We start from the raw sequence: 22,991 nt of genomic DNA on the forward strand, positions 1-22,991 counted from the left end.
AGTTAGTGAATTTTAGTACTAAATTCTTGATCTACTTATTGGAAGCTCGGTTATATAGACCCATGGTCCCCCCACTAGTTGAGATAATATTGCTTGTAAGACTCATGTAATTGGTTTTGATTAATCAATTATAATTCACGAATTAGACTATGTCTATTTGTGAAATTTTCACTAAGTAAGGTCGAAATTGTAAAGAAAGAGTTAACAGGGGCATATTTGTTAATTATGATACTTTGTATGGTTCAATTAATAAATATGATAAATGACAATATTATTTAATAATTATTTATAGTTATTAAATAGTTAGAATTGGCATTTAAATGATTGAATTAGGAAATTGGCATTTTTGAGAAAATCAGATACAAAAGGTGGTAAAATTGCAAAATTGCAAAAATCAAGGCCCAGTCCACCTAGCCAGGGCCGGCCACCTATGTTATCTTTTTTAAATGATTTTTTCATTATTTTAATACCATATAATTCAAATCTAACCCTAGTGGAATGCTATAAATAGATAGTGAAGGCTTCAAGAAAATTACACTTTCTGAATCAGAAAAACCTGAGCCTTCACTCTCTCTTCTCTAGCCGCCACTCTCTCTCTACCTTCTTCCTTTAAATTTCGAAATTCTCTTAGTGATTAGAGTAGTGCCCACACACATCAAGCAATACCTCAATCATAGTGAGGAAGATCGTGAAGAAAGATCATCAGCAAAGGAGATTCAGCATCAAGGATTCAGAGAAGAAGATCCAGGTTCAGATCTTGATAATACTCTGCTACAGAAAGGAATCAAGGGTTAGAGATCTGAACGGAAGGAGTCATTATATTCCGCTGCACCCAATGTAAGGTTTCTTAAACTTTATTTGTGTTTAATTTATCGTTTTAGAAAGTTCATATTTAGGATGTTAATAAACATACTTGTGAGTAGATCTAAGATCCTGGTAAAATAATTTCCAACACCTGTAATCTCTTATCTGTCAGCAAATTATCTAGAGATTTTAATTGTTGTGTGATTTTTTATGAATCTCATTGTCTTTTTCAAGACCAGAGTTCAGGAAAGACGATTGGTAGTGCTAGGATGATTAATGGTCTTTATTATTTTGAAGGTGAATTTTCTAGTAATAAAATTGCTCAAGGGCTTAATAGTATCGATTCTCTTTTAATTTATGATTAAATAATGGTTTGACATTACAAACTAGGTCATTCGATTTTTTCTTATCTAAAATATTTATTTCCAACGTTATTTAAGCAATTGAAACCCTTATCTTTCCAATGTAAGAGTTGTTTATCGACCAATTATTTTTAAACTTCTTCTCAGACCTCAAAACTTTTTTATCATTTTCATAGTGATGTTTGGAGGCCTTCACGAGTTACCACTAATTCTGGAAAGAAGTGGTTTGCTACTTTAATATACGATCACACTCGTCTTTGTTGGGTTTATTTAATGAAGGAAAAATTTGATGTTGTACAACTTTTTTTTTTTATATAGATTTTTGCAAAATGGTAGAAAATCAATTTCGAACAAAAATAAGTATTTTGAGAAATAATAATGGCAGAGTGTATTTTAATCATACTTTGAGAAATTTCTTGAAGGAAAAAAGAATTGTGCATCAATCAACTTGTCTCGATACTCTCGAACAAAATGGGGTAGCTGAACAGAAAAATAAACACTTACTTGAAGATGCTCATGCTATGATGTTTTATATGAATATTCCAAAATATTTATAGGGGGATGTTGTTCTTACTGCATCTTATTAGATTAATAGGATGCCTACTAAAGTGTTACAATATCTTACTCCATTGGCATGTTTAAAAAAAACAAGGAAAAATTCTAAATCAAGACTTAATGTTTAAAATATTTGGTTGTACTGCTTATATTCACCTACCAAAAAGATCTATGTCCAAGTTAGATCCTATGTTTGAGAAATGTATTTTTTTGGGGGGGTTATCCTCCTCATAAACAAGGTTATAAATATTTTAATCCTGTCACTAAATATGTTTAAACTACTATGGATGTTACCTTCTTGGAGAATACCCCATATTTCTGCAAAAAAAATAATTTAGGGGGAGAATATAGTAGAACCAAATTTTTGGGAAATTAGTGAGCCTTTACAAGACACTATTCTTGATGTTTCGATAGAGAAAACTCAGCCCCAGCCTGCTGATTTTGAATTTGAGCCTGGTTTGTTAGAAAGAAAAATACTACGATTGATTATAAATTGTAATAACCTTGAGCCTGTGGTTTATTCAAGAAAAAATACCTTTGAGAAAAATAAAGATCACCAAATGATCCTTGCACAGGACCAATCGTAAGCCCTAAATGATGGTTCAACAATTGCTCCGGGTAATTCTCTTTCTATTCCTACTACGAATTCATCTCCTATTAGCACTACTGACGGACTATACTTCTCGAGTGATTTCAGGCAAGGGTCGCGGTCAAAGAGTGGTATACTGACTTGCTTGTTCGGCGCGAGTGCCTAAAAAAGACGTTCTTCCCCTCTGAAAAGAGTGTCTCTGGTACGGTTTTTCAAAGCGGAGATTGCTAAGTTGGAAATTGCGATCTTGCCCCAAAGCATCGCACAATTTGCCTTCTTCTCAATCTAATTTAAATCCTAGAGTTGTTCACACTAAAGCCATTGCTGAATCAATCCCAGTTGTATATGACTCAAATGATCTTCCTATTGCTCTTAGAAAAGGAACCCATGCTTGTACAAGGTATCCTATCGCCAAACACATGTCATACAACCATCTATCTAAAACATTTAAAGCATTTACTACTAATATTTCAGAACTTTTCGGGCTTAACAACATACAGGAAGCACTGGGTGAACCAAGTTGGAACCAAGCATTGTTTGAGGAAATGAATGCTTTAAGGAAAAATGAAACTTGGGAGATTGTTAAATTACTGAAAGGGATAAAAATAATTGGTTGTAAATGAGTGTTTACAATAAAAAGCAAAACTAATGGAAGTATTGAAAGATACAAAGCTAGGCTTGTGGCAAGAGGTTTCACTCAAACATATGGGATAGACTATAAAGAAACATTTCTTCCTATAGCAAAAATCAACTCTATTCGGCTATTGTTGTCTTTAGCAGTCAATTCTAATTGGCCTTTATACCAACTAGATGGGGAGAATACATTCTTCAATGGAGATCTTGAAGAAGAAGTGTACATGAGTCCTCCATTGAGGTTTGAAAAACACTTTGGATTTGGGAACATTTGCAAACTACCGAATTCCTTGTGTGGCCTTAAGCAGTCCCCTAAAGCATGGTTTGAAAGGTTTGGTACGGTGTTGAAACTTCAAGGATACATTCAAAGTCATACTGATGACACTATGTTCTGCAAACATTCGAAGGATGGAAAGGTAGTTATTCTAATCGTGTATGTAGATAATATTGTGCTAACTGGTGATGATGTTTGTGAATTTGAATAGATGAAAGTTAAGCTTGGTGAAGAATTCGAAATTAAAACCTAGGAGTTCTTAAATATTTTCTTGGGGTGGAATTTGCAAGATCCAAAGCAGGTATTTTTGCGAGTCAACGAATGTGCTAGATTTGTTGAGTGAAACATGTATGTTGGGTTGTAAACTTGTTGAAACTCCTACTGAATCCAATGTCAAGCTAAAACCTACAGATTTGGTCCATGGTAAAGATCAGGAGCGATATCAAAGATTAGTTGGAAGACTTATTTAACCCTCTCATACACACCCTGATATTGCGTTTTTAGTGAGTATGGTGATTAAGTTTATGCATTCACCAGGTCTAGATATAGAATCCTAAGCTACCTAAAAAGTTCACTTGGGAAAGGTCTCTTGTTTAAAGTTCAAGGAAATTTGAAGATTGAAACCTATACTGGTGCTGATTTGGCTGGGAACCTACCTCAGGTTACTAGATGTTTGTAGGTGGTAACTTAGTTACATGGCGCAACAAGAAGCAAAATTTGGTGGCTAGAAGTAGTGTTGAAGCTGAATTCAGAGCTATGGCTCACAGTATACAACTGTATATGAACTTTATTGTGATAACAATATGACATTTGTAGTTGCTCATAATCCAGTTGTACATGACTGTACTAAATATGTTGAAGTTGATAAACATTTAATCAAAGGAAAAATAAAAAATGAACTAATGTGCATGTCTTCAGTTCCTACAAGGGAGCAAGTAGCATATATCATCACAAAATGACTATCCAAGTAACAGTTTGAATTCCTGAATAGCAAGCTTACTATAAATGACATTTTTAGATCAGGGAGTTTAGGAAAATAGTGTATTTATTATGGAAATATTCTTATAGGTGCCATATCACTATTTTAGGAAGTAGTTATAAGCATAATCTCATTGTATTATTATTTATTTTGTTCCTTATATAGAGACTCATGTAAAGTTATATACACTATTTTGTGTATAGATAAAAATATTAAAGAAAATACTTTTACCCTGGTCTATTTTGTTTTCTTCTATTCCAATATAAAGTCAAAGCCCTAGAAGCACATAGTAGATTATTGTTACAGGCAAGGCAATCACCATCCCAATAGTAACCCTGAGAAAATTTTCCAATATCAGATTGATAGTGTTATATACGAGTTATTTTTTAATGAATCAGAGCTTATGAAAAGAAAAAGAAAAAGAAAAAAAATCAGTGCATATAACTTACGAAGTGCTCAGTATTTGAGGATGTACATTATATTCCTTGGCAAACACAAAGGAAACTATGGCTTGGGGAAGAGCAGCCTACAATAAGAGTATTAGCATTAGTTGATACCAGCAGGAATAGCCACTTCAACTATAAATATAATACAAACAATGACCACCTAAATTGTGAGTATATCATTAAGTTTTTGGCCTGACATTGTATGATTGGATCAAATTGAAAAGGGTTTAGCTTTAAGTTGTAGATGGTAATATTAAAATACCTGAACGATTGCAACTTGAAGGAGAACCCCTTTAATGCCAATAGCAGCAGAGGTTGCAGCCATCACTGCTGGCCCAACAAGAAACCGTATAGCCAGTGAAAGTGCAGCCAGAGATTTGCCACAAGCTATTATCTTCGGCTGTAAAGCCATGAATAGACCTGTTTGGATATCCAATCTTTTTGCATCAAAATATACTATTTTTTGTGCTTTAAGCAACATAGTAATTATATTTAGAGAATAGTATACCTAGACTGAACATTGACATTCCCAGGCCTGTGTTTGATAATATGGTTACGATCCCTTCAATCATTATTGGCATAGTGATGTGAACCCTACAAAATGACCGAATTGAGATGTATTAAAAAAGTGAATTAGATTATTTTCTGTGAAAGTTGTGCTAATAATAATAATACCTGAATGCTATTAGAGACCACACAAGGCCAATAACACTAGAATAGGTGTTTGGGTTTCTTATGAGTTTCCTCCAAACCATGGTAAGTATGAGCTTTGTCATGACACTTGCTGGAGGCATCTCTAACTTCTTGTTTTCTTCCTCTTCTTCTTCAATATTCTCACTAAATCCAATACCATCCTTTGACCCATAATCTATTCAAAAGCATCATCTCTTTTTGTAAATGTGTCAAAAAAGTAAAAAGAAAAAAAAAAAGAAAGCAACCAAACTCGTACAGAAAAAGCCAAATTCATACAAAAGAGCAACACAGTGAAAAAATACTTAATTTTGGAATGAATAAATAAAATTATATTGTGTTATTTAAATATTATCTTTAATTTTTTCAAAAACTGCATGTGTTGATCCCTTATTTTTTTTAGGTCCCTTTGAAAATTATTTCTCCCTTGATCATAACAAAAATATAATAAACATGTTCATTAGCCTTATTGCATAATAATATAGAAGAAAATCGCAAATATTCTATACCTATATAATTTTCTGTGTAAAAGATAAGAAGTTTAATAATTAAAAGCAAGCATAATCTACAAACAATTACCATTCAAAGGAGATGCTCCATTTTTACTGATTACATCCATAGAAGTACCAAAATTGTTTCCAGGGAGATCTGTTGCTGCCAAGAATGATCTGTTGTTATAACTTGATGCAGCACTTGACGAGTTCCAAAAAGACATGTGAAGTTGAATGGCATTGGCATCACCACCACGACATCCTGTTCTAGTAATTTCTTTACCAAGCTCTGATTGGCCAAAGCTTACTGATGAGTTTCTGGGAGTAGTAACACTAACACTATATTGATCCACAGATGATGTCGTTGAATAAATCTCAACTCCTGTTAAGTTCGAGGCACGTGGAGTACCAGACTTAGCAGATGAACCCATATGGATTTTTCTAAACGACAAAATAGAGGAATTAGAAGAGTAAGATGATCTCCTCACCATGACATGAAGCTTCCCAGAAGTGTCAATTTCAGCCTCGGCGTGTAAAGAGTCACAACCTCCAGCAAACGACATAACATCAGGCTCAGTCTTAAGAGAAGCAATGGAGCCAGCATTGGCTGGGAAATTATTATTTATGAAAACCTTAGCTGCTCTGTACTCGAACATAATCAAAAGCAGAGTGTTCCATATAACTCCTTGGAAAACGACGATCTGAACCATTAAGCTTGAGGAAAACTCACCGTACATTGCTTTGAGAAGTGGGATTCCCATGACAAGAGTGTTGGGAAGAGTTGAGTGTTATGGTCCACTCAAGGCTTCCGTGTTTACTTATCATTTTCCAGCAAAACAGAGCAAGTAAAACGACAATCTTTTGGAGAGTGTCAGCTAAGATAAGCTTGAAGTTCATGTCGTATGGGTTGTTGAAGGCAATGAGCTGGAATGAGAGAAATGGTATGGCTATGAGGGCCACGAAACGGTTTACACCGGCGCACTGCTCCGGCGTGAAGATCTTCCACCATAGGACTGAGGCGTAGGCTAATGTCATGGCTGCGTAAAGGGGTACTAGTGCTGATAACACTTGGTAGAAGTCCTTGCCGGTGATCATGATTGCGTTTGTGTTTGAGAGAGAAGCTTTACTGATATTTTCCTTTTTGAGTGTTTGGAAGGAAGGAAAGAGAAAGAAAGAATGAAATTAATTAAAAGTAGAAGGAAACGTGTTTGATGAGAAAACTCAATCTTGGCCACATTTCGTTTGTTGGGTTTTGCATGGCTGGCTATGTATAATTAGGAGTGAGATCACAGTTATATGCTATTTATGGTCTTTTTGTTCAAAAATCTATTGTTATTATTTCTTATTTTATTTAATTATTATTTTTTATATAATTAAGGTTTGATTCATGTTTGAATGTATAATCAATGTATATATATATATAAAGGAATGCCCAAAGGATTCCACATGGCACCCTAATTCTCATTATCTCCTAATTTCTCTACTTCTAATTTTTTTGATATAATCTTAATTTCTTTATTTATATTTTTCACTTTCCATATATACATTCATTAATGGACCCATTACAATGTCATTATATACATTTTTAAATTTCTATATATTGATTGTTTTTAATGGGCATTTATTATTACAATTTCATTTTCTTCATTTTTTTAAGGTTTCATTCTTTTCCTCAACGAAGGAAAACAGAGAGAGAATTTCATTCTTTTCTTAGAGTTTCAGAAGAGAGAACAGAAAGAGAGAGAGAGAGAGAGAGAGAGAGAGAGAGAGAGAGAGAGAGAGAGAGAGAGAGAGAGAGAGAGAGAGAGAGAGAGAGAGAGAGAGAGAGAGGTGAAGTTTGATCTGAGTTGAGAGGAAATTTGAGAAGTTTGATATGAGTTGAGAGATCTAAGAATCGCTTTCTTCTTCTTCAGTTTCGGCTTTGAGGATGATTTGGTATTAAAGTATGATTGGTGAAGGAAGAGGGCATTACTCTTCTCAGAAGACTCACAATATTTGGGCTGATGTTTGCGGTATGCTTTGTTTTTTCTTCTCTCTTTTCGTCTTTCTATTATGTATAATTATAGTCATAGAAATTAATCCCCTCCTCTTTGACCCATCATCAGCCTAGATAATTTGGGGCTGATTTTGTTTGTTTAATTTTTTTTTTCAGATATATTATTATTATGTAAGGACAAGAAAAATTATTAATTTCTCAAGGAATTTTAAGTTGAATTAGTTAGCTTAGGTAATGTGTGGATGTATTATGTTTCTAATTTCAAAAGTGTTAATATATTACACTCAATATATATACAGTAGAACCTCTATCCAAGAATACACTTGGGACCAAGTAAATTATATTCTAATTAGGAGGTTATAACTAAATAGAGTTACACTAGAAAAAAAAAATTAAAAAACAAAAAAATATCAATGTAACAGAAATAACAATAAATAATAATTAATACTATATCATAATAGAAATATTTTAGAGTAAATATAATTTCATACATGTATTATAATTTAAAATAAAATTATTAATTTCACATAAATAAATTTACAAAATACATGTATATATTTTATTAAGATGTAATTATTCTTATATAGAGGTATACTTTGTTAATACGGGACTTAGAAAATGTATAACTAATTACATTTTAGAGGTTATTCTTATTTATAATTGGCCCAAATCGGGACTTGATTTTTTAATAACATATTAGAGGTTATTCTTGAATAGAGTATTCTTAAATAGAGGTTCTACTGTATATATATATATATATATATATATATATATATATATGAATACCCTTTCTTTTTCTCTTTTTCTATTTTTGTTGTGAATATAAAATACAAATCTTAGAGAAAGAAGCATTTTATAAAGGGTGAAATGGTTAGTTTGCTATGCACTTTTAGAAAACTATTAAACTATTTGCATTTCATTAAATTTTGCTTTTATTATTTTATATATATATCCTAATCTTAATTTATACATAAAGATCATTTGTTTAAAAAAATGTTATTATTTTCTTTGGATCTTTAAAATATGCTACATTACAACACTCAATATATATATGTATATATATAATTATAAGCAATTGTAATATTTGACTTTTGTATAAGTTGATTTTTTTTTCTTTTTATTTTTTTTATATATATATATATATATATATCCTAATCCTAATTTATATATAACGATCATTTGTTTAAAAAATGTATTTTTTTTTTATTCTGAGAAAATTATTTTCTTTGGATTTTCAAAATATGCTACATTATAACACTCAACATATATATATATATATATATAGATAATTATAAGCAATTGTATTATCATAAGTTGGATTTTATTCTATTCTATTCTTTAAATTTAATACATTTTTTTGGGTATATTAAATACAGATATAAAAGTTTATGTAACTTTGTATTGGGATCTTCTTCTGCATCTTCAAGAGACAATGTTGAGGTGCCTCAACAAAGATATAATGTGAGTACTAATTTATAATTATTCATGTATGCCAAGTGTTTGATTAATTTAGTTATGCTATTCCTTTCCAATGTTTGGCCTTGGAAATACTGCAGAAAATACTATACCATATATGCAGAGACCTTTGAAAATTTTGGGTGAAAGAGTGAAAAATTAGTTTGCTATTAATAAGTCTCTTAAAACTGTTGTAAACTGTTGTTAGATTTTTGGACATATAATTTGATAAAGTTATTAATTTAAGGAGATATGAAAATGTAAATTATGTTTAGTTGTTTATCAAATTTTATAAAACAACCATTTGTGTCATAATCTTTAAAAACTTATTGGCTATTATTGCATTTGATAACATCTTTTATTTGTTGATGTTGCACTTCTCCATAATATCTTTGACTTTTTATTTTTTGAGAAAAAAGAATTCCACCAATTTTTTTTTTTTAACTTTAATTTCAGAATAAAAGATGTATATCTATGTTTCTCTAGAAATAGTATTGATATATTAGTGTTAGAATTATGTCTTCATTAAGTAATTAAATTATCAGTTTTTTGTTTATTTTTTTAGGAACAACTCCAACAGTTTTATCCATAATAATAATAATAATTATAATCAATATCAATATATCAATATAAAGGAATGCCCAAAGAATTTCACATGGCACCCTAATAATAATAATAATAATAATAATAATAATAATAATAATAAAGTTCTTTTAAAACACTCATGGACTAATAATGATTTTTTACAACATAAATTTTTATTGTTCATCTACAAATATAATAATAATTTTATTCTTAAACACTCATGTACTTTTTTTTTTTTTTGAAATTTTCACAACACTCATGTACTTTTAAGTATTATTAAACAAAGAAAATTCTTAAACGACTATTAATGTCTTAAAAAATAACTATTCCAATTATCACATATTAAGTTTAAATTTATAATCCTCACAAAAAAAAAAAAAAAAACTAAATTCATAATTAAATTTGTAACTATTAGTAATTAATCTACACATTTTTATTTGTTACTTTTAGGTTATTTTAAATTTAAATTAAAATAAGATACTTATGTTTTCCTAAAAATTAAATCAATATAATAATATAGTTATAATCAATGTTTAAATCATGATTTTTAGACATTGATTTTTGAAGAAAAGTACCAACAATTATCAACTTAAATTTCCATAATTCATCTATAATAATAAATATCAATATCAATATATATATATATTTATATAAAAAGAAATGTTTCAAACCTTCCATGTGGCAGCCTAATTGAGATTCTTTTCTAATCTTTTTTTTTCCTAATTTTTCTTAATTTTTGTGATTTATTATGTATTTTAAATAACATATGTCATTAATGACATTAATGAATATATTAACGTATACTGACTATGTATGTCAATTTATACGACTTCTTTAATCTATTTTTGTATAATTATTTAAACGTATATATCCAATTAATTCCCAACGTTAAATAATTTTTGTCTTTTCAATTTCTGATCTTTCAAATTTTTCTAATTAACATCCCAAATTAACTCATGTAAAAAAATTTCTATAAATATGATCTCATCTCTATTTCATCTCCTCATAACCTCTTTCTCTCTCTACTTTTTAAGCTCATCTGTTTTCTTTTTAAAACAATGACAGAAAAATTAAATGCAATAGTTGTGAAGTAGAAATCATAATCATCTTCATCTCAACAAGAATAAGGAAAATTAACTAGGAGTGTTTGCAGTGTGGGTGGTGCGGTTTTTTTGACTATTTTTTTCAAACAAACCCGCACATGCGGTTTTTTCAATTTCTCAAACCGCACTCGCACCGCGAAACTAAAAAACTGCAAAAATCGCACCGCAAAAAATAGTGCGGTGCAGTGTGGGTTATGCGGTTTGGACTACCATTAAATAATTAAACTATCACAAATACAACAAAGTTTGAGCAACACTTGCAAAAAATACCATAAGACTTGAAAATAAATATATAAAAAAAGTTTCAAGTTTCAACAATGCAATAATTAGTGGGCTTAGGTTGGGCCTTCACATATTGTACCTAAATAAATATAAAAATGTGAAAATTACACCAAATATGGGATTCCATACAAAAGTTTCATAAATATGGCATTTTAAACATTACCACCCTTATATGGCATTTGTTCAAAGTTAATGTTTTTTATGGTATTTTATTTGCCACTTTTTTGTAAATTTAATTTTCAAATTCCATATTCTAAGTTTGTGTATTCAGCCCTAATTATTTCAACTTCTTTCTCTTTAGTCGGCTGCCTCTCTCATTTTCTTCTCTCTCCGGTGACTAATCTTTGCTAGCTCCAGTAACCGATCTAGTCCCTCGTACGACCGCTACTAGTTCCGACGAAACTATTTCTACCGTTGACAGACAAGACGGACCGAGGTTCTCATTCACAAGATCAAAATGAGTTCTTCATACTGCAATGACCATGGGAGATCTTCAAAAGGGCTGCTCCAAACTTGTTCTGTCAATGTCCGGGAGCAAGTGAAGGTGTTGGCCGGTCGATTTCAAAAGCCAAGGTGCGATACAATATTTTTTTGTTTACAAATAAAACTAAAAAAACATTTTTGGAGCTTTTTGGTTGGTTGTGTTGTTATCATCATTGATTTCACTATTGGTAGTTTTGAAACTAGTATCTCTAAGGACAAACAGACTTGTGAGCATGCTCTTCTTGGTTTTAGGCAGATATGTTGTTGTAACAAGGTGATAAAATCAATTCAATTAAACTCTATTTACATTTGTCTTTTGTGAGTTGTTTGAATGTGTAGTGTACGTTTATGATATTTGTTGTTGAGTTTAGAAACTCGCTATCAATTAGCTTGAGTGGTTTATGTTTATATTTTTTATATTGTGTTTTGGTTGGGATGGACTGGTTGGTGTGCGTAATGCGTGTACTTGGGCTTCCTGGCTGCATTTTCTGGGTTGGATTTGTATGGCAAATGGATCAATAGGTTGCACTAACAATAATTATGCATCAAGAGAAAAGTGCAAAAAGTGCAAACAATACCAAAAGAGGTAACGACAATGCCAGCGATTACCATGCCTGGAGCTTCTCTCCCAACTTATTCACACTATTTTGCCAGGGTCCAAGTAGATCAAAGAATGAATGTTGGATTAATAAAAAAATCACTCGGATTCCCAATGATTAATTTTCTATTATGATATTCCAACCAGTTACTTCTCACCTTTTATCATAACTATTCTTAATCTCATCTCTACATTTTTTGTTTAATTTTTAATTTAATTTATATATGTATATATATGCATATATAAGAAAAAAAAAATCAAATAATGTATCAAAATATTTGCTACTCTTGATAGATTTTCACCTATTTGATGATGGTTTCTTACCAAAATTTTTGAGGCCTTTTCTTCATTTCTTTTTAAATATTGTTGATTGATAGATTGAGTATAATATTAACTTAATTTGCTTCTGCGTATATTTGATGATATTTGCTTTTGATTTAATTTTTAATCTCTGTATTATGTTGTAATAAATTATCATGTGCTGAAACTTAGAATAATCTTAAGACACCTTCCTACACAGTTTGCCAAAGCTGTGGATATTAATTTGGGGGTTAGTGGGGTGCTCGTTGATTGAATTGAATTGAAATGTTTAGTTAAATATTAATTTGGGGTTAGTGGGGTGCTCGTTCTAAGCAGTAAATCTTTTTTTTTTCTTTTTTGAGAAAATTGGATTTTCTTTTAGAAATTCTTTGAGTCAAAAGTTACATCATTCAGTGGAGCCGATGAAGTGTGTTCTGGAGGGACTAAAACCATTCCATCGATTCAGTGGAGCTGATGAAGTGTGTATTATGGAAGACTCTTATTAGGTGATATCAAATTCCATCTGTGAACGGGCAAAATGTATCTAGTGGCAGTGACTTTTATAGAGTTCTAGACCAATGTAAAGTGGGCGACAGGATAAAATTTCATTGTGTTAACTCATATTAATCTACATTATCTTCTTATAATGATAGTTTTAGAACAAAGTTAGAAAAATCTTAAGAGAATTTCAATTCTTACTCCAAAAATTTTTGAGTGCATAATATTTTTCTCATTTTAAAATATTTATTTTAACTTATTAACTAATTGATTGAGCTAGTCAAACTGTTAAAGTATATCATGAGTACCATGAACTGTAAAACAACAGTTTATTTTTAAGACTTATATATATTTACTTATGCCTGTAGCATATAGTAGAATATGTTTGTATCTTTAGTGACTTATTTGTTTAGAAAATGAGCCAGGCCTAGCCTCTTATGTTTAAAAATTGTTTAGATTTAAAAGGTGTTCTATGATTTTTCATAGAGTCGAAACTGGTTTCACCGGGTTTACAGGTTCAAAACTGATTTTACATGTTCTGAGAGTTCTGCAATGGGGTTGCTCTATTTTATTATGTTATTGCATATTTTTAATTTTAAGTTGCTTTTTATTATTTTGTTTCTAGGTTAAGAACTTACACTTATATTTAGTTTTTAAATTATTGGTATGTATTTTGTGTTGTTTTGATTTTATTTGATTAGTATTTTTTTTTTGGTATTTTTGTGTGTGTTTTTCTTATGGGAAATTTCATTAATTGACCCTAATAATACAACTTATATCAAAAATTGGACCCTTTTATTTTTTGTACAAATTGATACCACTAATTCAAAAAGATTCCTAAAATACCCCTAAAATTAAATTTCACTCATTCTCTCTGACTTTCCCTCTCTCTCACTTTCCCTCTCTCGCTCTCTCTCTCTGACTTTCCCTCTTCACAAACCAGAAACGTCGACCTCGACCCATCTCCACCACGAACCAGGAACCCGTAAACCCCAAACCCCCAAACCAGCAAACCCATCTCCGTCGACCATCTCCACCACGAACCCAACAAACGAGGCGAACCCAACCCACGAGCAGGACCCGTCTCTCTTTCTCTGCCTATTGCTCTCGACATTGGAACCCAACCCACCCACACCCACGGCCGACATTGGAACCCAACCAATTTTCAGAGGTCGTAGCCACGAAAACCAGAACAGAGGTCGTCCCCAAAACCACGAACAGTCAAAGGTAAGTTTTTTTCTTATTAAAAAATAGAATTTTCATAGAATTGGATGGGAATTTGTGTATGTTATTCTGATTAGATTGTTTTAGGATGTGTATACGAACTTGTGCTTGTTTTTCTGCATGTTAATCAGTAGTGTTTTATTGTTCAAACAAGTTGTCGATGACTTGTCGATAGGTTATCGATATAATGTCGACAAGATTGAAAGTGTTTGAGTCTGTGTTGTTAGTGTATGTCGATAGGATATCATTGGTATGTCGATAGGATGTCGACCTTATTTGGAATAAAAGTGGAGGTCTATAATATCGATAGGATATCTACCTTATGTCGATATCTTGTCGACTATTGTTATGTAGTTGATATATGTTAGTGTATGTCGATAGGATATCATTGGTATGTCGATAGGATGTCGACCTTATTTGGAATAAAAGTGGAGGTCTATAATATCGATAGGATATCTACCTTATGTCGATATCTTGTCGACTATTGTTATGTAGTTGATATATGTTTGATAATGTCGACAACATGTCGACAGGATGTCGACAGATTGTCGATATGTTGTCCACAATGTTATTTTTTACTGTTTCTGTGATAATGTCGACAACATGTCGACAGTATGTCGACTGTTTGTCGACCAAATTTTTTGTTTACTTACTGTTTGATAATGTCGACAGAATATCGACATGATGTCGATGTTATGTCGACTATTTTTTAATTTTTGTGGCAGTTATATTGATTTGTTTTTTGTTTTTTCAGATGGCTCCCAGACTCATTATTCCAGCACCCGAGCATTTCACTGGCCGCGTCACATATAGGGGCACTGGAATTTTTGCAAAAATTAAAGCTCGGTTTGAGGAGTTCAACCTTAACAACACGGCGAAGGAAAGCCGTTTCGGGAGCTTCTGGAATGCCGTACCACTGACATTCTCCTCGGTGTTATTTCACCAGCTGATGCTCCACAAAATGAAAGTGGATGCTCAGGAGGAGTTGAGGATGAGGTTTTATGTTGGTCGGAAGGAGGTCCGATTCGGGGTGCTGGAGTTTGCACTCATTACGGGTTTGGACTTCTCCTCGGGGCCAACAGAAGAGGAGAAGGCTGCGCAGGTCGCGCGCTCGGGGTCAGACCGATTGATCAACAAATATTTCAACCGGTCTGATAGTGTGAAGACAGAAGCACTCCAACTTCAGTTCACAAACTGCCAGAACCCGGAAGACTTGTACAAGCTCGGCTTGTGCTTGTTTGTGGAGTCAGTGCTTCTGGGCCGCGAGGCCAACGCGCTGATCACGCCTCACATACTTAGATATGTGGAAGACCTCGAGTTCTTCTTCCGGATTCCTTGGGGGAAGCACTCATTCGCCAGACTCATGCACTCGCTTCAGAAAGACATGTTGAAACAGAAGGCCAACTACGAGAAGAAGCTGAGTTCGGATGTTCAGCACGAGTGCAAATACACAGCATATGGCTTCGCACCTGCAGTCCAATATTGGGCGTACGAGGCCATTTTGGAGGTTGGCAAGAGGTATGGCACGAACCACGGGATTCGGTTCCCCAGGATGCTTAGCTGGACGAGCAAAGGCGATATTGGGAAGAAAGACGTCAGCGCATTATTTTCTAGACGGGTATGATTTTCACTTATGTTCTGAATAATTATTTAACATAAATGCTTGTAATAAATGCTAAATGGTTTTATTTTGATATTTTTTAAACCATAAACAGAATCTGGAAGTGGTGAAGGGGCTACTTCCACGGACAGAGGAGGAGGCATTTGTGAGGACAATTTCTTACGATGGTGTGGAGAACTCCGGTTGATGATGTTGTGGATGACACGGAGGCCGAGGCGAGGTAGTCGGGTACCGAGACTCGGGTCCCGTACACTCAGGAAAGAGACACTCAGGTACCAATTTTTGGAACTTTTTTTTATGTCTTTATTTTTTATTATTTTTGTTTTGTGATATTTGTTACATTGTGGAATTATCGTATGCTTACCGTATTTTTTTGATATATATTTTTTCAGGCCACTGGTTCAGAACCTCAGCCCAAAGTGCACCATCTTCATCAGGCGTTCGGGGTGCCGAGTACACTGATTTAGTGGCTCGGTTGGATAGGATCGAGGCTGACACTCAGGGTCTGTATGCTGCTCATGTCGAGCTGAAGAAGGCATACGAGACAAGCCATGTAGAGCTGAAGGGTGGTCAGAACGTAATTATGGAGCAGCTCAGACACATATTGGCCATGTTGAATCGTCCGCCAACGACAGCTTCAGCTCCGGAGGCCCCAGCAGATCCATCTACCCCACCACCAGCTGCTTCACCCCCAGTAGAAGAGGATGAGGTCTTCCCCGACGATTACGATCCTTATGAGGGAGCTCCAGCGACTCCGATCGAGGCACAACCTCTTATCCATGTACATGACACCGAGTCGCAGGGTGAGATTCTGTCCATAGAGGCACAACCTGCAGTGGTTAAGAGTCGGAAGAGGAAGAGAAAGCCTCCTGTATGGTTCGGTGACTATACGGAGATGAAGAGGAGACATAGGCCATCTTCGACTTTTGATCCCCTGGAGCCACCGGATGAGAAATTGTTAACCACTTTCCGAAAGTGGTGTGTTGGACTCATTCGAACCACCGACTTCGGGATTTGAGAAGTGGTGATTACGGTCCAGGATTCTTTTGGATAATGCTCACACCAAAGGAATGGCTTACAGATGACGTAAGTAAAGTATTTTATAATATTACTTCACTTTTCAACTTTATGTACAATGCAATTAATATATTTTTTTGTGTAACTGACATTTCCGTTTATATGCAGCATATAGATGCAGCAATGCATATGCTGAGGAGGCGACGCACCGACTATCCACTGACATTTCCTCAGAAGGGTATCATTCTCTCCACATTCGTGACCGCCATGATCAGCAGTGCATGGACGAGCCACAAGGGTCCGAGGAAAAACTTTAAATGGGAGGATTATATCCTGGACTACTGCACAGGGGCTCATAAGGTATTGTTTTAGTAAGATTTTAAATGTCAATTGTTTGGGAAGATTATTATGGTTTGTTAATTGTTTCGTTGTTCTCTGTAATTACAGTCCCAAGTCTTTGAGAGATGGAGGGGTAACGAGTTTATTTACTTCGTTCTGAACCTTCCCACGGCAAGGCACTGGGTCACAGTTGAAGTCGACATAGAGCTGTGGAAAATTAATGTCTACGACTGTGATTCCAGCGTCTGTCATTGGACCGCCATGGAACCCATCATGAAGGTTTGGGCAGAACTGCTGCCCTCGCTAATCCTTGCAACCGGGGAATTTCCACATAACAACCAGATCATGGCGTTAGCTAACGGTGACATCACGGTGCTTCCAAAAATGCACGCGACTCGAGCCACTCACGACTTAGTTCCGAAGTCAGCAACCAGGTACATAGCGATAAAAAAGTACTATAGTATTAAAATATGTTTTACGTTAGACTGACTTTACATTTTATTTTGCATTTAGTGGTGATTGTGGCGTGTATTGCATTGAGTATGTGGAGCATCTCATGATGCAGCGTGGATTGACCGATGTGACGCCAGACCGGATAGCCATGTTTCGTCAACGGTGGTGTGTCGATTTATTTTACCAAAATGTCGGCTGATTATATGTGTAATTATTGGGACATTGTATATTTTGTGTAATTAACATTACAGTTATGTATATATAGATTTTCTTTTCGTTCAAATTTTGATAATTATACGTGGTTTCAAATATAAAATATCAACATTATTCAACAAAAATAACTATTAAACCTAAAAATAATTAAAATATTTGAAAAATATTCAACCTCAACAAAAATAACTATGACAAAATATGCATCATTACAATATATCAAATTTCCCAACGAATACGTACAAGACGCCTCAGATGCGGGCTTTGCATGTTGCTCTGTTGTGGCCTGAACTGCCACAGCGGCTGCAGTTTCGTGGTACAGAACCTTTTTTATCACCAGACGGGAAACGGTTCTCCCGTCTTCTTCCAGCGTTGCTTTTTCTTGGACGACCTACAGGCTTCTTTTCCACAGGTACCCCAACTTTCATATTCTTGATGTGTTCTGGGAGAACCCAATCATCCTCGTCACCAGCGAGATTGATGGTATCATCGTAAATCTTCCTCCACGTTTCTTTTGAATAATAAGGTGAGCAAAGCGTGTACACACTTGTGTTCGTTTTCAATGCCGCGGCACATGCATGAAGGCAAGGGAGTTTCAATAACGTGAACACGCCGCAGGTGCATGTTCTTTCAACTAGATTCATGTCACCACCTCTTTCACCGTTAGGTCCCCTACCAACGTTATACAAATTGGCTCCATTTCGTTGGACGCGCCTGTACCTTGCATTTTCATGAATTTTTGCCAAGTTTTTTTCGAAGAGCGTGGCCAAAGGGGTGGCACATTTGTCAGCATTTTCGAGGCGATCAGCGAACCACGATTGGAGTGTGAACTTTGATAAATTCAACCAAAGTAGTTATTGGATATTTCTGAACTCTTCGTGACACTATTGAAGCTTTCAGCAGCGTTGCTCGTCATGATGTTGTATCTATCGCCCAAACAATAAGAGTGAGCCCACTTCTCAAACCCTATACTCTCCACATATGCAGCAATGGCCGGATTCATCTTTCTAAGCTTCTCGAACTCTCTATCGCATTCAGTCTTCGACCATGCGTAAGCAACATTATATATTTGGTTGTGAAAAGCATCAGTCTTGAATTTGGCGTTCACGTTCATAACAATGTGGTGATAGCATGCACAGTGGACTGCTTCGGGAAAAACGAGTTCAACAGCATGATCAATGCTTTGATGCCTATACGACACAAACACTAAGTTCTCAACCACGCCAATTGCTACCCTCAACACGTAAGAAATACGTCCGGTGGAGTCGTTATTCTCCTTTGTCAACGATACCATAAGCAACCGGCAACAATTGGTTGTTCGCATCGTATGCCACAGCAACTAACATTATACCGCCGTACTTCGTCTTCAAGAAGGTGCCATCGATACTCAAAACAGGACGACAAAAAGAAAAGCCCCTTCTACATGCACCGAGTGATATAAAACAGTACTTGAACCGCTCATCCTCTAAGTACAAGTCAGTAATGGTACCTGGATTCTTCTGTTCCAGCATGTACAAGTACCCAGGAAGCTTCATGTATGAAAACTCAGGCGTACCCCTAGCATACGTAAGTCCCATCTCCCTGCACCTCCACGCCTTCACATAACTCATGCCGATACCGTAGTTGTCAAACATGTCCCTACGTATGTCTTTAGCCTTGTACTTAGTTCCGTCTTGGGTGTACTTCCCCTTAATAAGGTGGCCAACTACCCATGGTGCTGCTTGACGGTGATCTGAACGTCTCGCATTCAAGTTACATGTGTGTTCATTGTGAAATACAGTGACCTCAAAGTTGTCAGAATGCATCTTCTTCCTCCCCCTCAATCTCCATTTACAATCTGGAGCCTTGCATGTAACGTACAACACATCAGGGGATGACTTCTTCACCATCCACTCGAAATTGTTATTAAGGGCAAACCTACCCACAACTTGTCTCAGTTCTTCCTTGTTTTCATAAAAATTACCAAGCTCTATCAACCCTGCTTCCTTACTTTGTAAACAAGTAGTTAGCTCATGATTTTCCATTATATCTTCCTTTGTCCACATGGGAGCTTTGAACTTGGTACAAACTTCGAAAGAGGAGAACGTTGAGAACGTTGCATGACGAGCATGTTCTTCAGTTCTGCCTGGTCGACTACTGCTAGTTCCAGGGGTTAGTGCGATTTTCACTACGAGGTTGTCGTTCTCGCTGTGTACCTTGGTTACTCGGTACACACTCTAACCTCAACAATGGTCCCGCTACGGGTTCATCGACTGCTAAATCATGCTCATCGTCCATATTCAAATCTACAATAGGATCATTATTGTAGAAGGGTGTATCGAACTCTTCAAACTGATGAAATCCTGTCGCTTCTTGTTCTTGCCCTACATTGGTCGGAACATCAAAATTGGTCGGAACCTCTAAATTGGCCGGAACCTCCTCATTCACACCAATCCCAACATCTGTTTCGGGAACGCAAGACCCTACCACACTCCGAGGGAGAGGATTAGTAGGCGGCGTAGGCTCCGAATTCCCAACTTTTCTCACCTTGGTCACGAATAATGGCATAAACTCTGTATTTGACATTGTTGCCCTCATCTCTAAAAACGTTCTCAGTTGGCGTTCTCTCTTAATAACCTCTGGCGCAACCATTTTTCCCTTCATGTACAAGGAACAAATCTCCAACTTTAAATCATACGCTACCGGATCAACTTCCAACTCTTCATATAAAATTTGTCGCAGTTCTTGTAGGGTTGTCTCGGTTGTAACTGTCAACGTCAAGCTGCTATTTGCTTTGTAGATCCAATTATAATTCTCACATAACCAAACACCATCGTACGATACAACAAGGAACACTTTGTCTCCTGCAATTGCAAACCAAAAAAACAAGGTGAGTAAAGGAAAAAACACCCAAAAAAAAAAATAAAAATCGACATCCCATCGATATCAATAGACATAATGTCGAGAAGCACAACATCAGAAATTAGGGCACTGAATGTCGACATTGTGTCGACATATTATCGACATACAATCGACAACAACAACAACCATGCTCGTCATCGACATAATATCGACATACCATCGACATTCAATCGACAATTAAAAACGGTTACATTTAATGTTAGTAAATTTTACCTACGTTCCCAACAACCCTTCCCAACTGAAACGTTGCATGTCAGACACGTGTCCTATCGACAACATATCGACATGAAGTCGACATGTCGTCGACAAATGTGTTAGCAGTGACACTTAATTGGCATGTTGTCGACATGATGTCGACATAGTATCGACATTCAGTCGACAAATACGCCATTTCATGCGTTTTCCCTGTACAGTTACGCATTTAATGACCATTAAATTTTCATACATTCCCAACATTTTTACTGCTCTATAAAAGCAAAGGGAAATCTTATTCATAAGTGCTCTTGTATTCTACCTATCTCTTACTCTTAAAAATTTCTCTTATTCTCTTAAGTTTGAAATATGGCCCCAAGAAAGAACGGCAAATTCCCCATCCTAACTCCTGAAGAGCTGAAGCAGGAGCCTGATGTTGGCATAGTTACTCCTGCAATGCAGAAAGTTTTGGACGCCGCTCGAGCTTTCGAAAGAGAACGAAATGGTAACGAGTTCAGGTTCATGCAACTTGAAAGAGAATTTTGCAAAACTGGTGTATGGCGGCTCCACCACAGGTTCCCAGAAGGATGACGTCGTTGCAAACTGGGCATCTTCAACGGTAAACCGGTGAAGCCTGGAACATTATGCAAGTATTGCAAGGCTCACCCACAAGCCAAAGAATTTAAAAAAAAATAATTTCTTATGTTATGGTTTGTGGTGAGTTTTATTTAATGTTTGTTTTTTTTTTTATGAACTTTTATTTTCTGTTTTTTTTTTATGTTTTTTTATGTTATTTTTAATGAACTTTATTTTCTGTTAATGTTATGTTATGTTTATGTTTTATCCACGGTATTTTTCCATTGCATCGATATTTTGTCGACATCATGTCGACAAAATATCGACAACTTCTTAAAAAAAAAGAAAAATGCTTGTTGTCGACATTCTGTCGACAAACATGTCGACAAAATGTCGACAAATAGTTAATACCATGTTGGTTGCATGATGTCGACAACATGTCGACATAATGTCGACATAACGTCGATAATGGTCGTCACTGACCTTTCCTTTGTAATCATCGACAAACCATCGACATATCATCGACATATCATCGATAACACTGGAAAACCCAGAAATCGACTGAAAACCAGATCTGCCAGATCTCAACAATTTCAGACCAAAAAACAGCAGTTCCAACAATAAACACACGTATAACAATTTTAAACTACATAAAGTCAAACAAAATGCTTAAAATACAACTTACCCATTATAATGGTGTAAGATTCTTGAGTGATGTTGTATTGTGCTTCGGTTTTCCACCAACACCCACCGAGAAAACAACCATTCAACAGCAAATAAAGAGAGTGGGACGGATAGAGGGAAATTTTTTCATAAATTTTTCAATTTTTTCCTAGAGAGAGAGAGTGGTGCACGAGAGAGAGGGAAGAGGGAAGAGAGAGAGAGAAATACCACTTTCAGATTTTAGCTTTTTTTTTTTTTTTTAAAAAAAAAAGGGTAAAATGGGAAGTTCATGTAATTAATGGACTAAATTTGTACAAATTAAGAAAGGGTATAAATTTTGATATGGCTTGTATTATTAGGGTCAAAAATTGAAATTTCCCTTTCTTATTTGGTTGTTTGATGAAACTGGTTTCAGTTAGCTTTATTATTTAACATTAATATTTTGTTATGATTTTTCAGCGTCAAAACTGGTTTCAAAGGTTTTAAGTGTTCTGTAATAGAGATGCTCTATTTTTATGATGTTATTGTATATTTTTTAGTTTGTATAAAACTAGTTTTATTATTGTCTAATGTTTGAACAAAAATGTCTGTTTTATTTTAAATAACCAGTTTCTGACACACTTATTATGTTATTATTTTCGTAACTGATTTTTTTTATTATTATTATTGTTC

The 22,991-nt window shown here is 34.8% G+C and overlaps 2 protein-coding genes, 1 non-coding gene and 1 pseudogene across 4 annotated transcripts; 3 read left to right on the plus strand and 1 right to left on the minus strand.

The window, feature by feature from the left end:
* Positions 1-3,785: 3,785 nt before the first annotated feature.
* On the minus strand, positions 3,786-7,363 carry LOC115695063 (auxin efflux carrier component 2-like; annotated as a pseudogene).
* Positions 7,364-12,406: 5,043 nt separating this feature from the next.
* On the plus strand, positions 12,407-12,487 carry LOC115711821 (small nucleolar RNA R12). Its single transcript, XR_004010691.2, has one exon. It is a non-coding gene; the product is annotated as a small nucleolar RNA R12 (small nucleolar RNA).
* A 1,395-nt stretch (positions 12,488-13,882) lies between these two features.
* On the plus strand, positions 13,883-16,155 carry LOC133034309 (uncharacterized). The gene is made up of 3 exons (XM_061109367.1): positions 13,883-14,350; positions 15,102-15,965; positions 16,063-16,155. Exons 2-3 carry the CDS (start codon positions 15,102-15,104, stop codon positions 16,153-16,155), a joined length of 957 nt encoding a protein of 318 aa, XP_060965350.1. The 5' UTR covers positions 13,883-14,350.
* An 85-nt stretch (positions 16,156-16,240) lies between these two features.
* Positions 16,241-18,060, plus strand: LOC133034959 (uncharacterized). 2 transcript variants are annotated; one of them, XM_061110532.1, is made up of 4 exons: positions 16,241-17,054; positions 17,154-17,345; positions 17,433-17,758; positions 17,838-18,060. In XM_061110532.1, exons 1-4 carry the CDS (start codon positions 17,022-17,024, stop codon positions 17,974-17,976), a joined length of 690 nt encoding a protein of 229 aa, XP_060966515.1. In that variant the 5' UTR covers positions 16,241-17,021; the 3' UTR covers positions 17,977-18,060. The 2 variants fall into 2 exon arrangements, with proteins under 2 accessions (XP_060966515.1, XP_060966514.1); XM_061110531.1 differs by having other exon boundaries at positions 16,241-17,345.
* Positions 18,061-22,991: the final 4,931 nt, after the last annotated feature.

This window comes from Cannabis sativa, chromosome 2, assembly GCF_029168945.1.
Source record: "Cannabis sativa cultivar Pink pepper isolate KNU-18-1 chromosome 2, ASM2916894v1, whole genome shotgun sequence".
In the NCBI taxonomy this organism is placed as follows: Eukaryota; Viridiplantae; Streptophyta; class Magnoliopsida; order Rosales; family Cannabaceae; genus Cannabis; species Cannabis sativa.

Coding starts and splice junctions, on each gene's coding strand:
- LOC133034959 (XM_061110531.1), top strand. CDS start 17,022: ATGCTCACACCAAAGGAATGGCTTACAGATGACGTAAGTAAAGTATTT. Junction 17,346..17,432: donor ACTGCACAGGGGCTCATAAG/GTATTGTTTTAG, acceptor CTGTAATTACAG/TCCCAAGTCTTTGAGAGATG. Junction 17,759..17,837: donor GTTCCGAAGTCAGCAACCAG/GTACATAGCGAT, acceptor TTTTGCATTTAG/TGGTGATTGTGGCGTGTATT.
- LOC133034309 (XM_061109367.1), top strand. CDS start 15,102: ATGGCTCCCAGACTCATTATTCCAGCACCCGAGCATTTCACTGGCCGC. Junction 15,966..16,062: donor GCGCATTATTTTCTAGACGG/GTATGATTTTCA, acceptor AACCATAAACAG/AATCTGGAAGTGGTGAAGGG.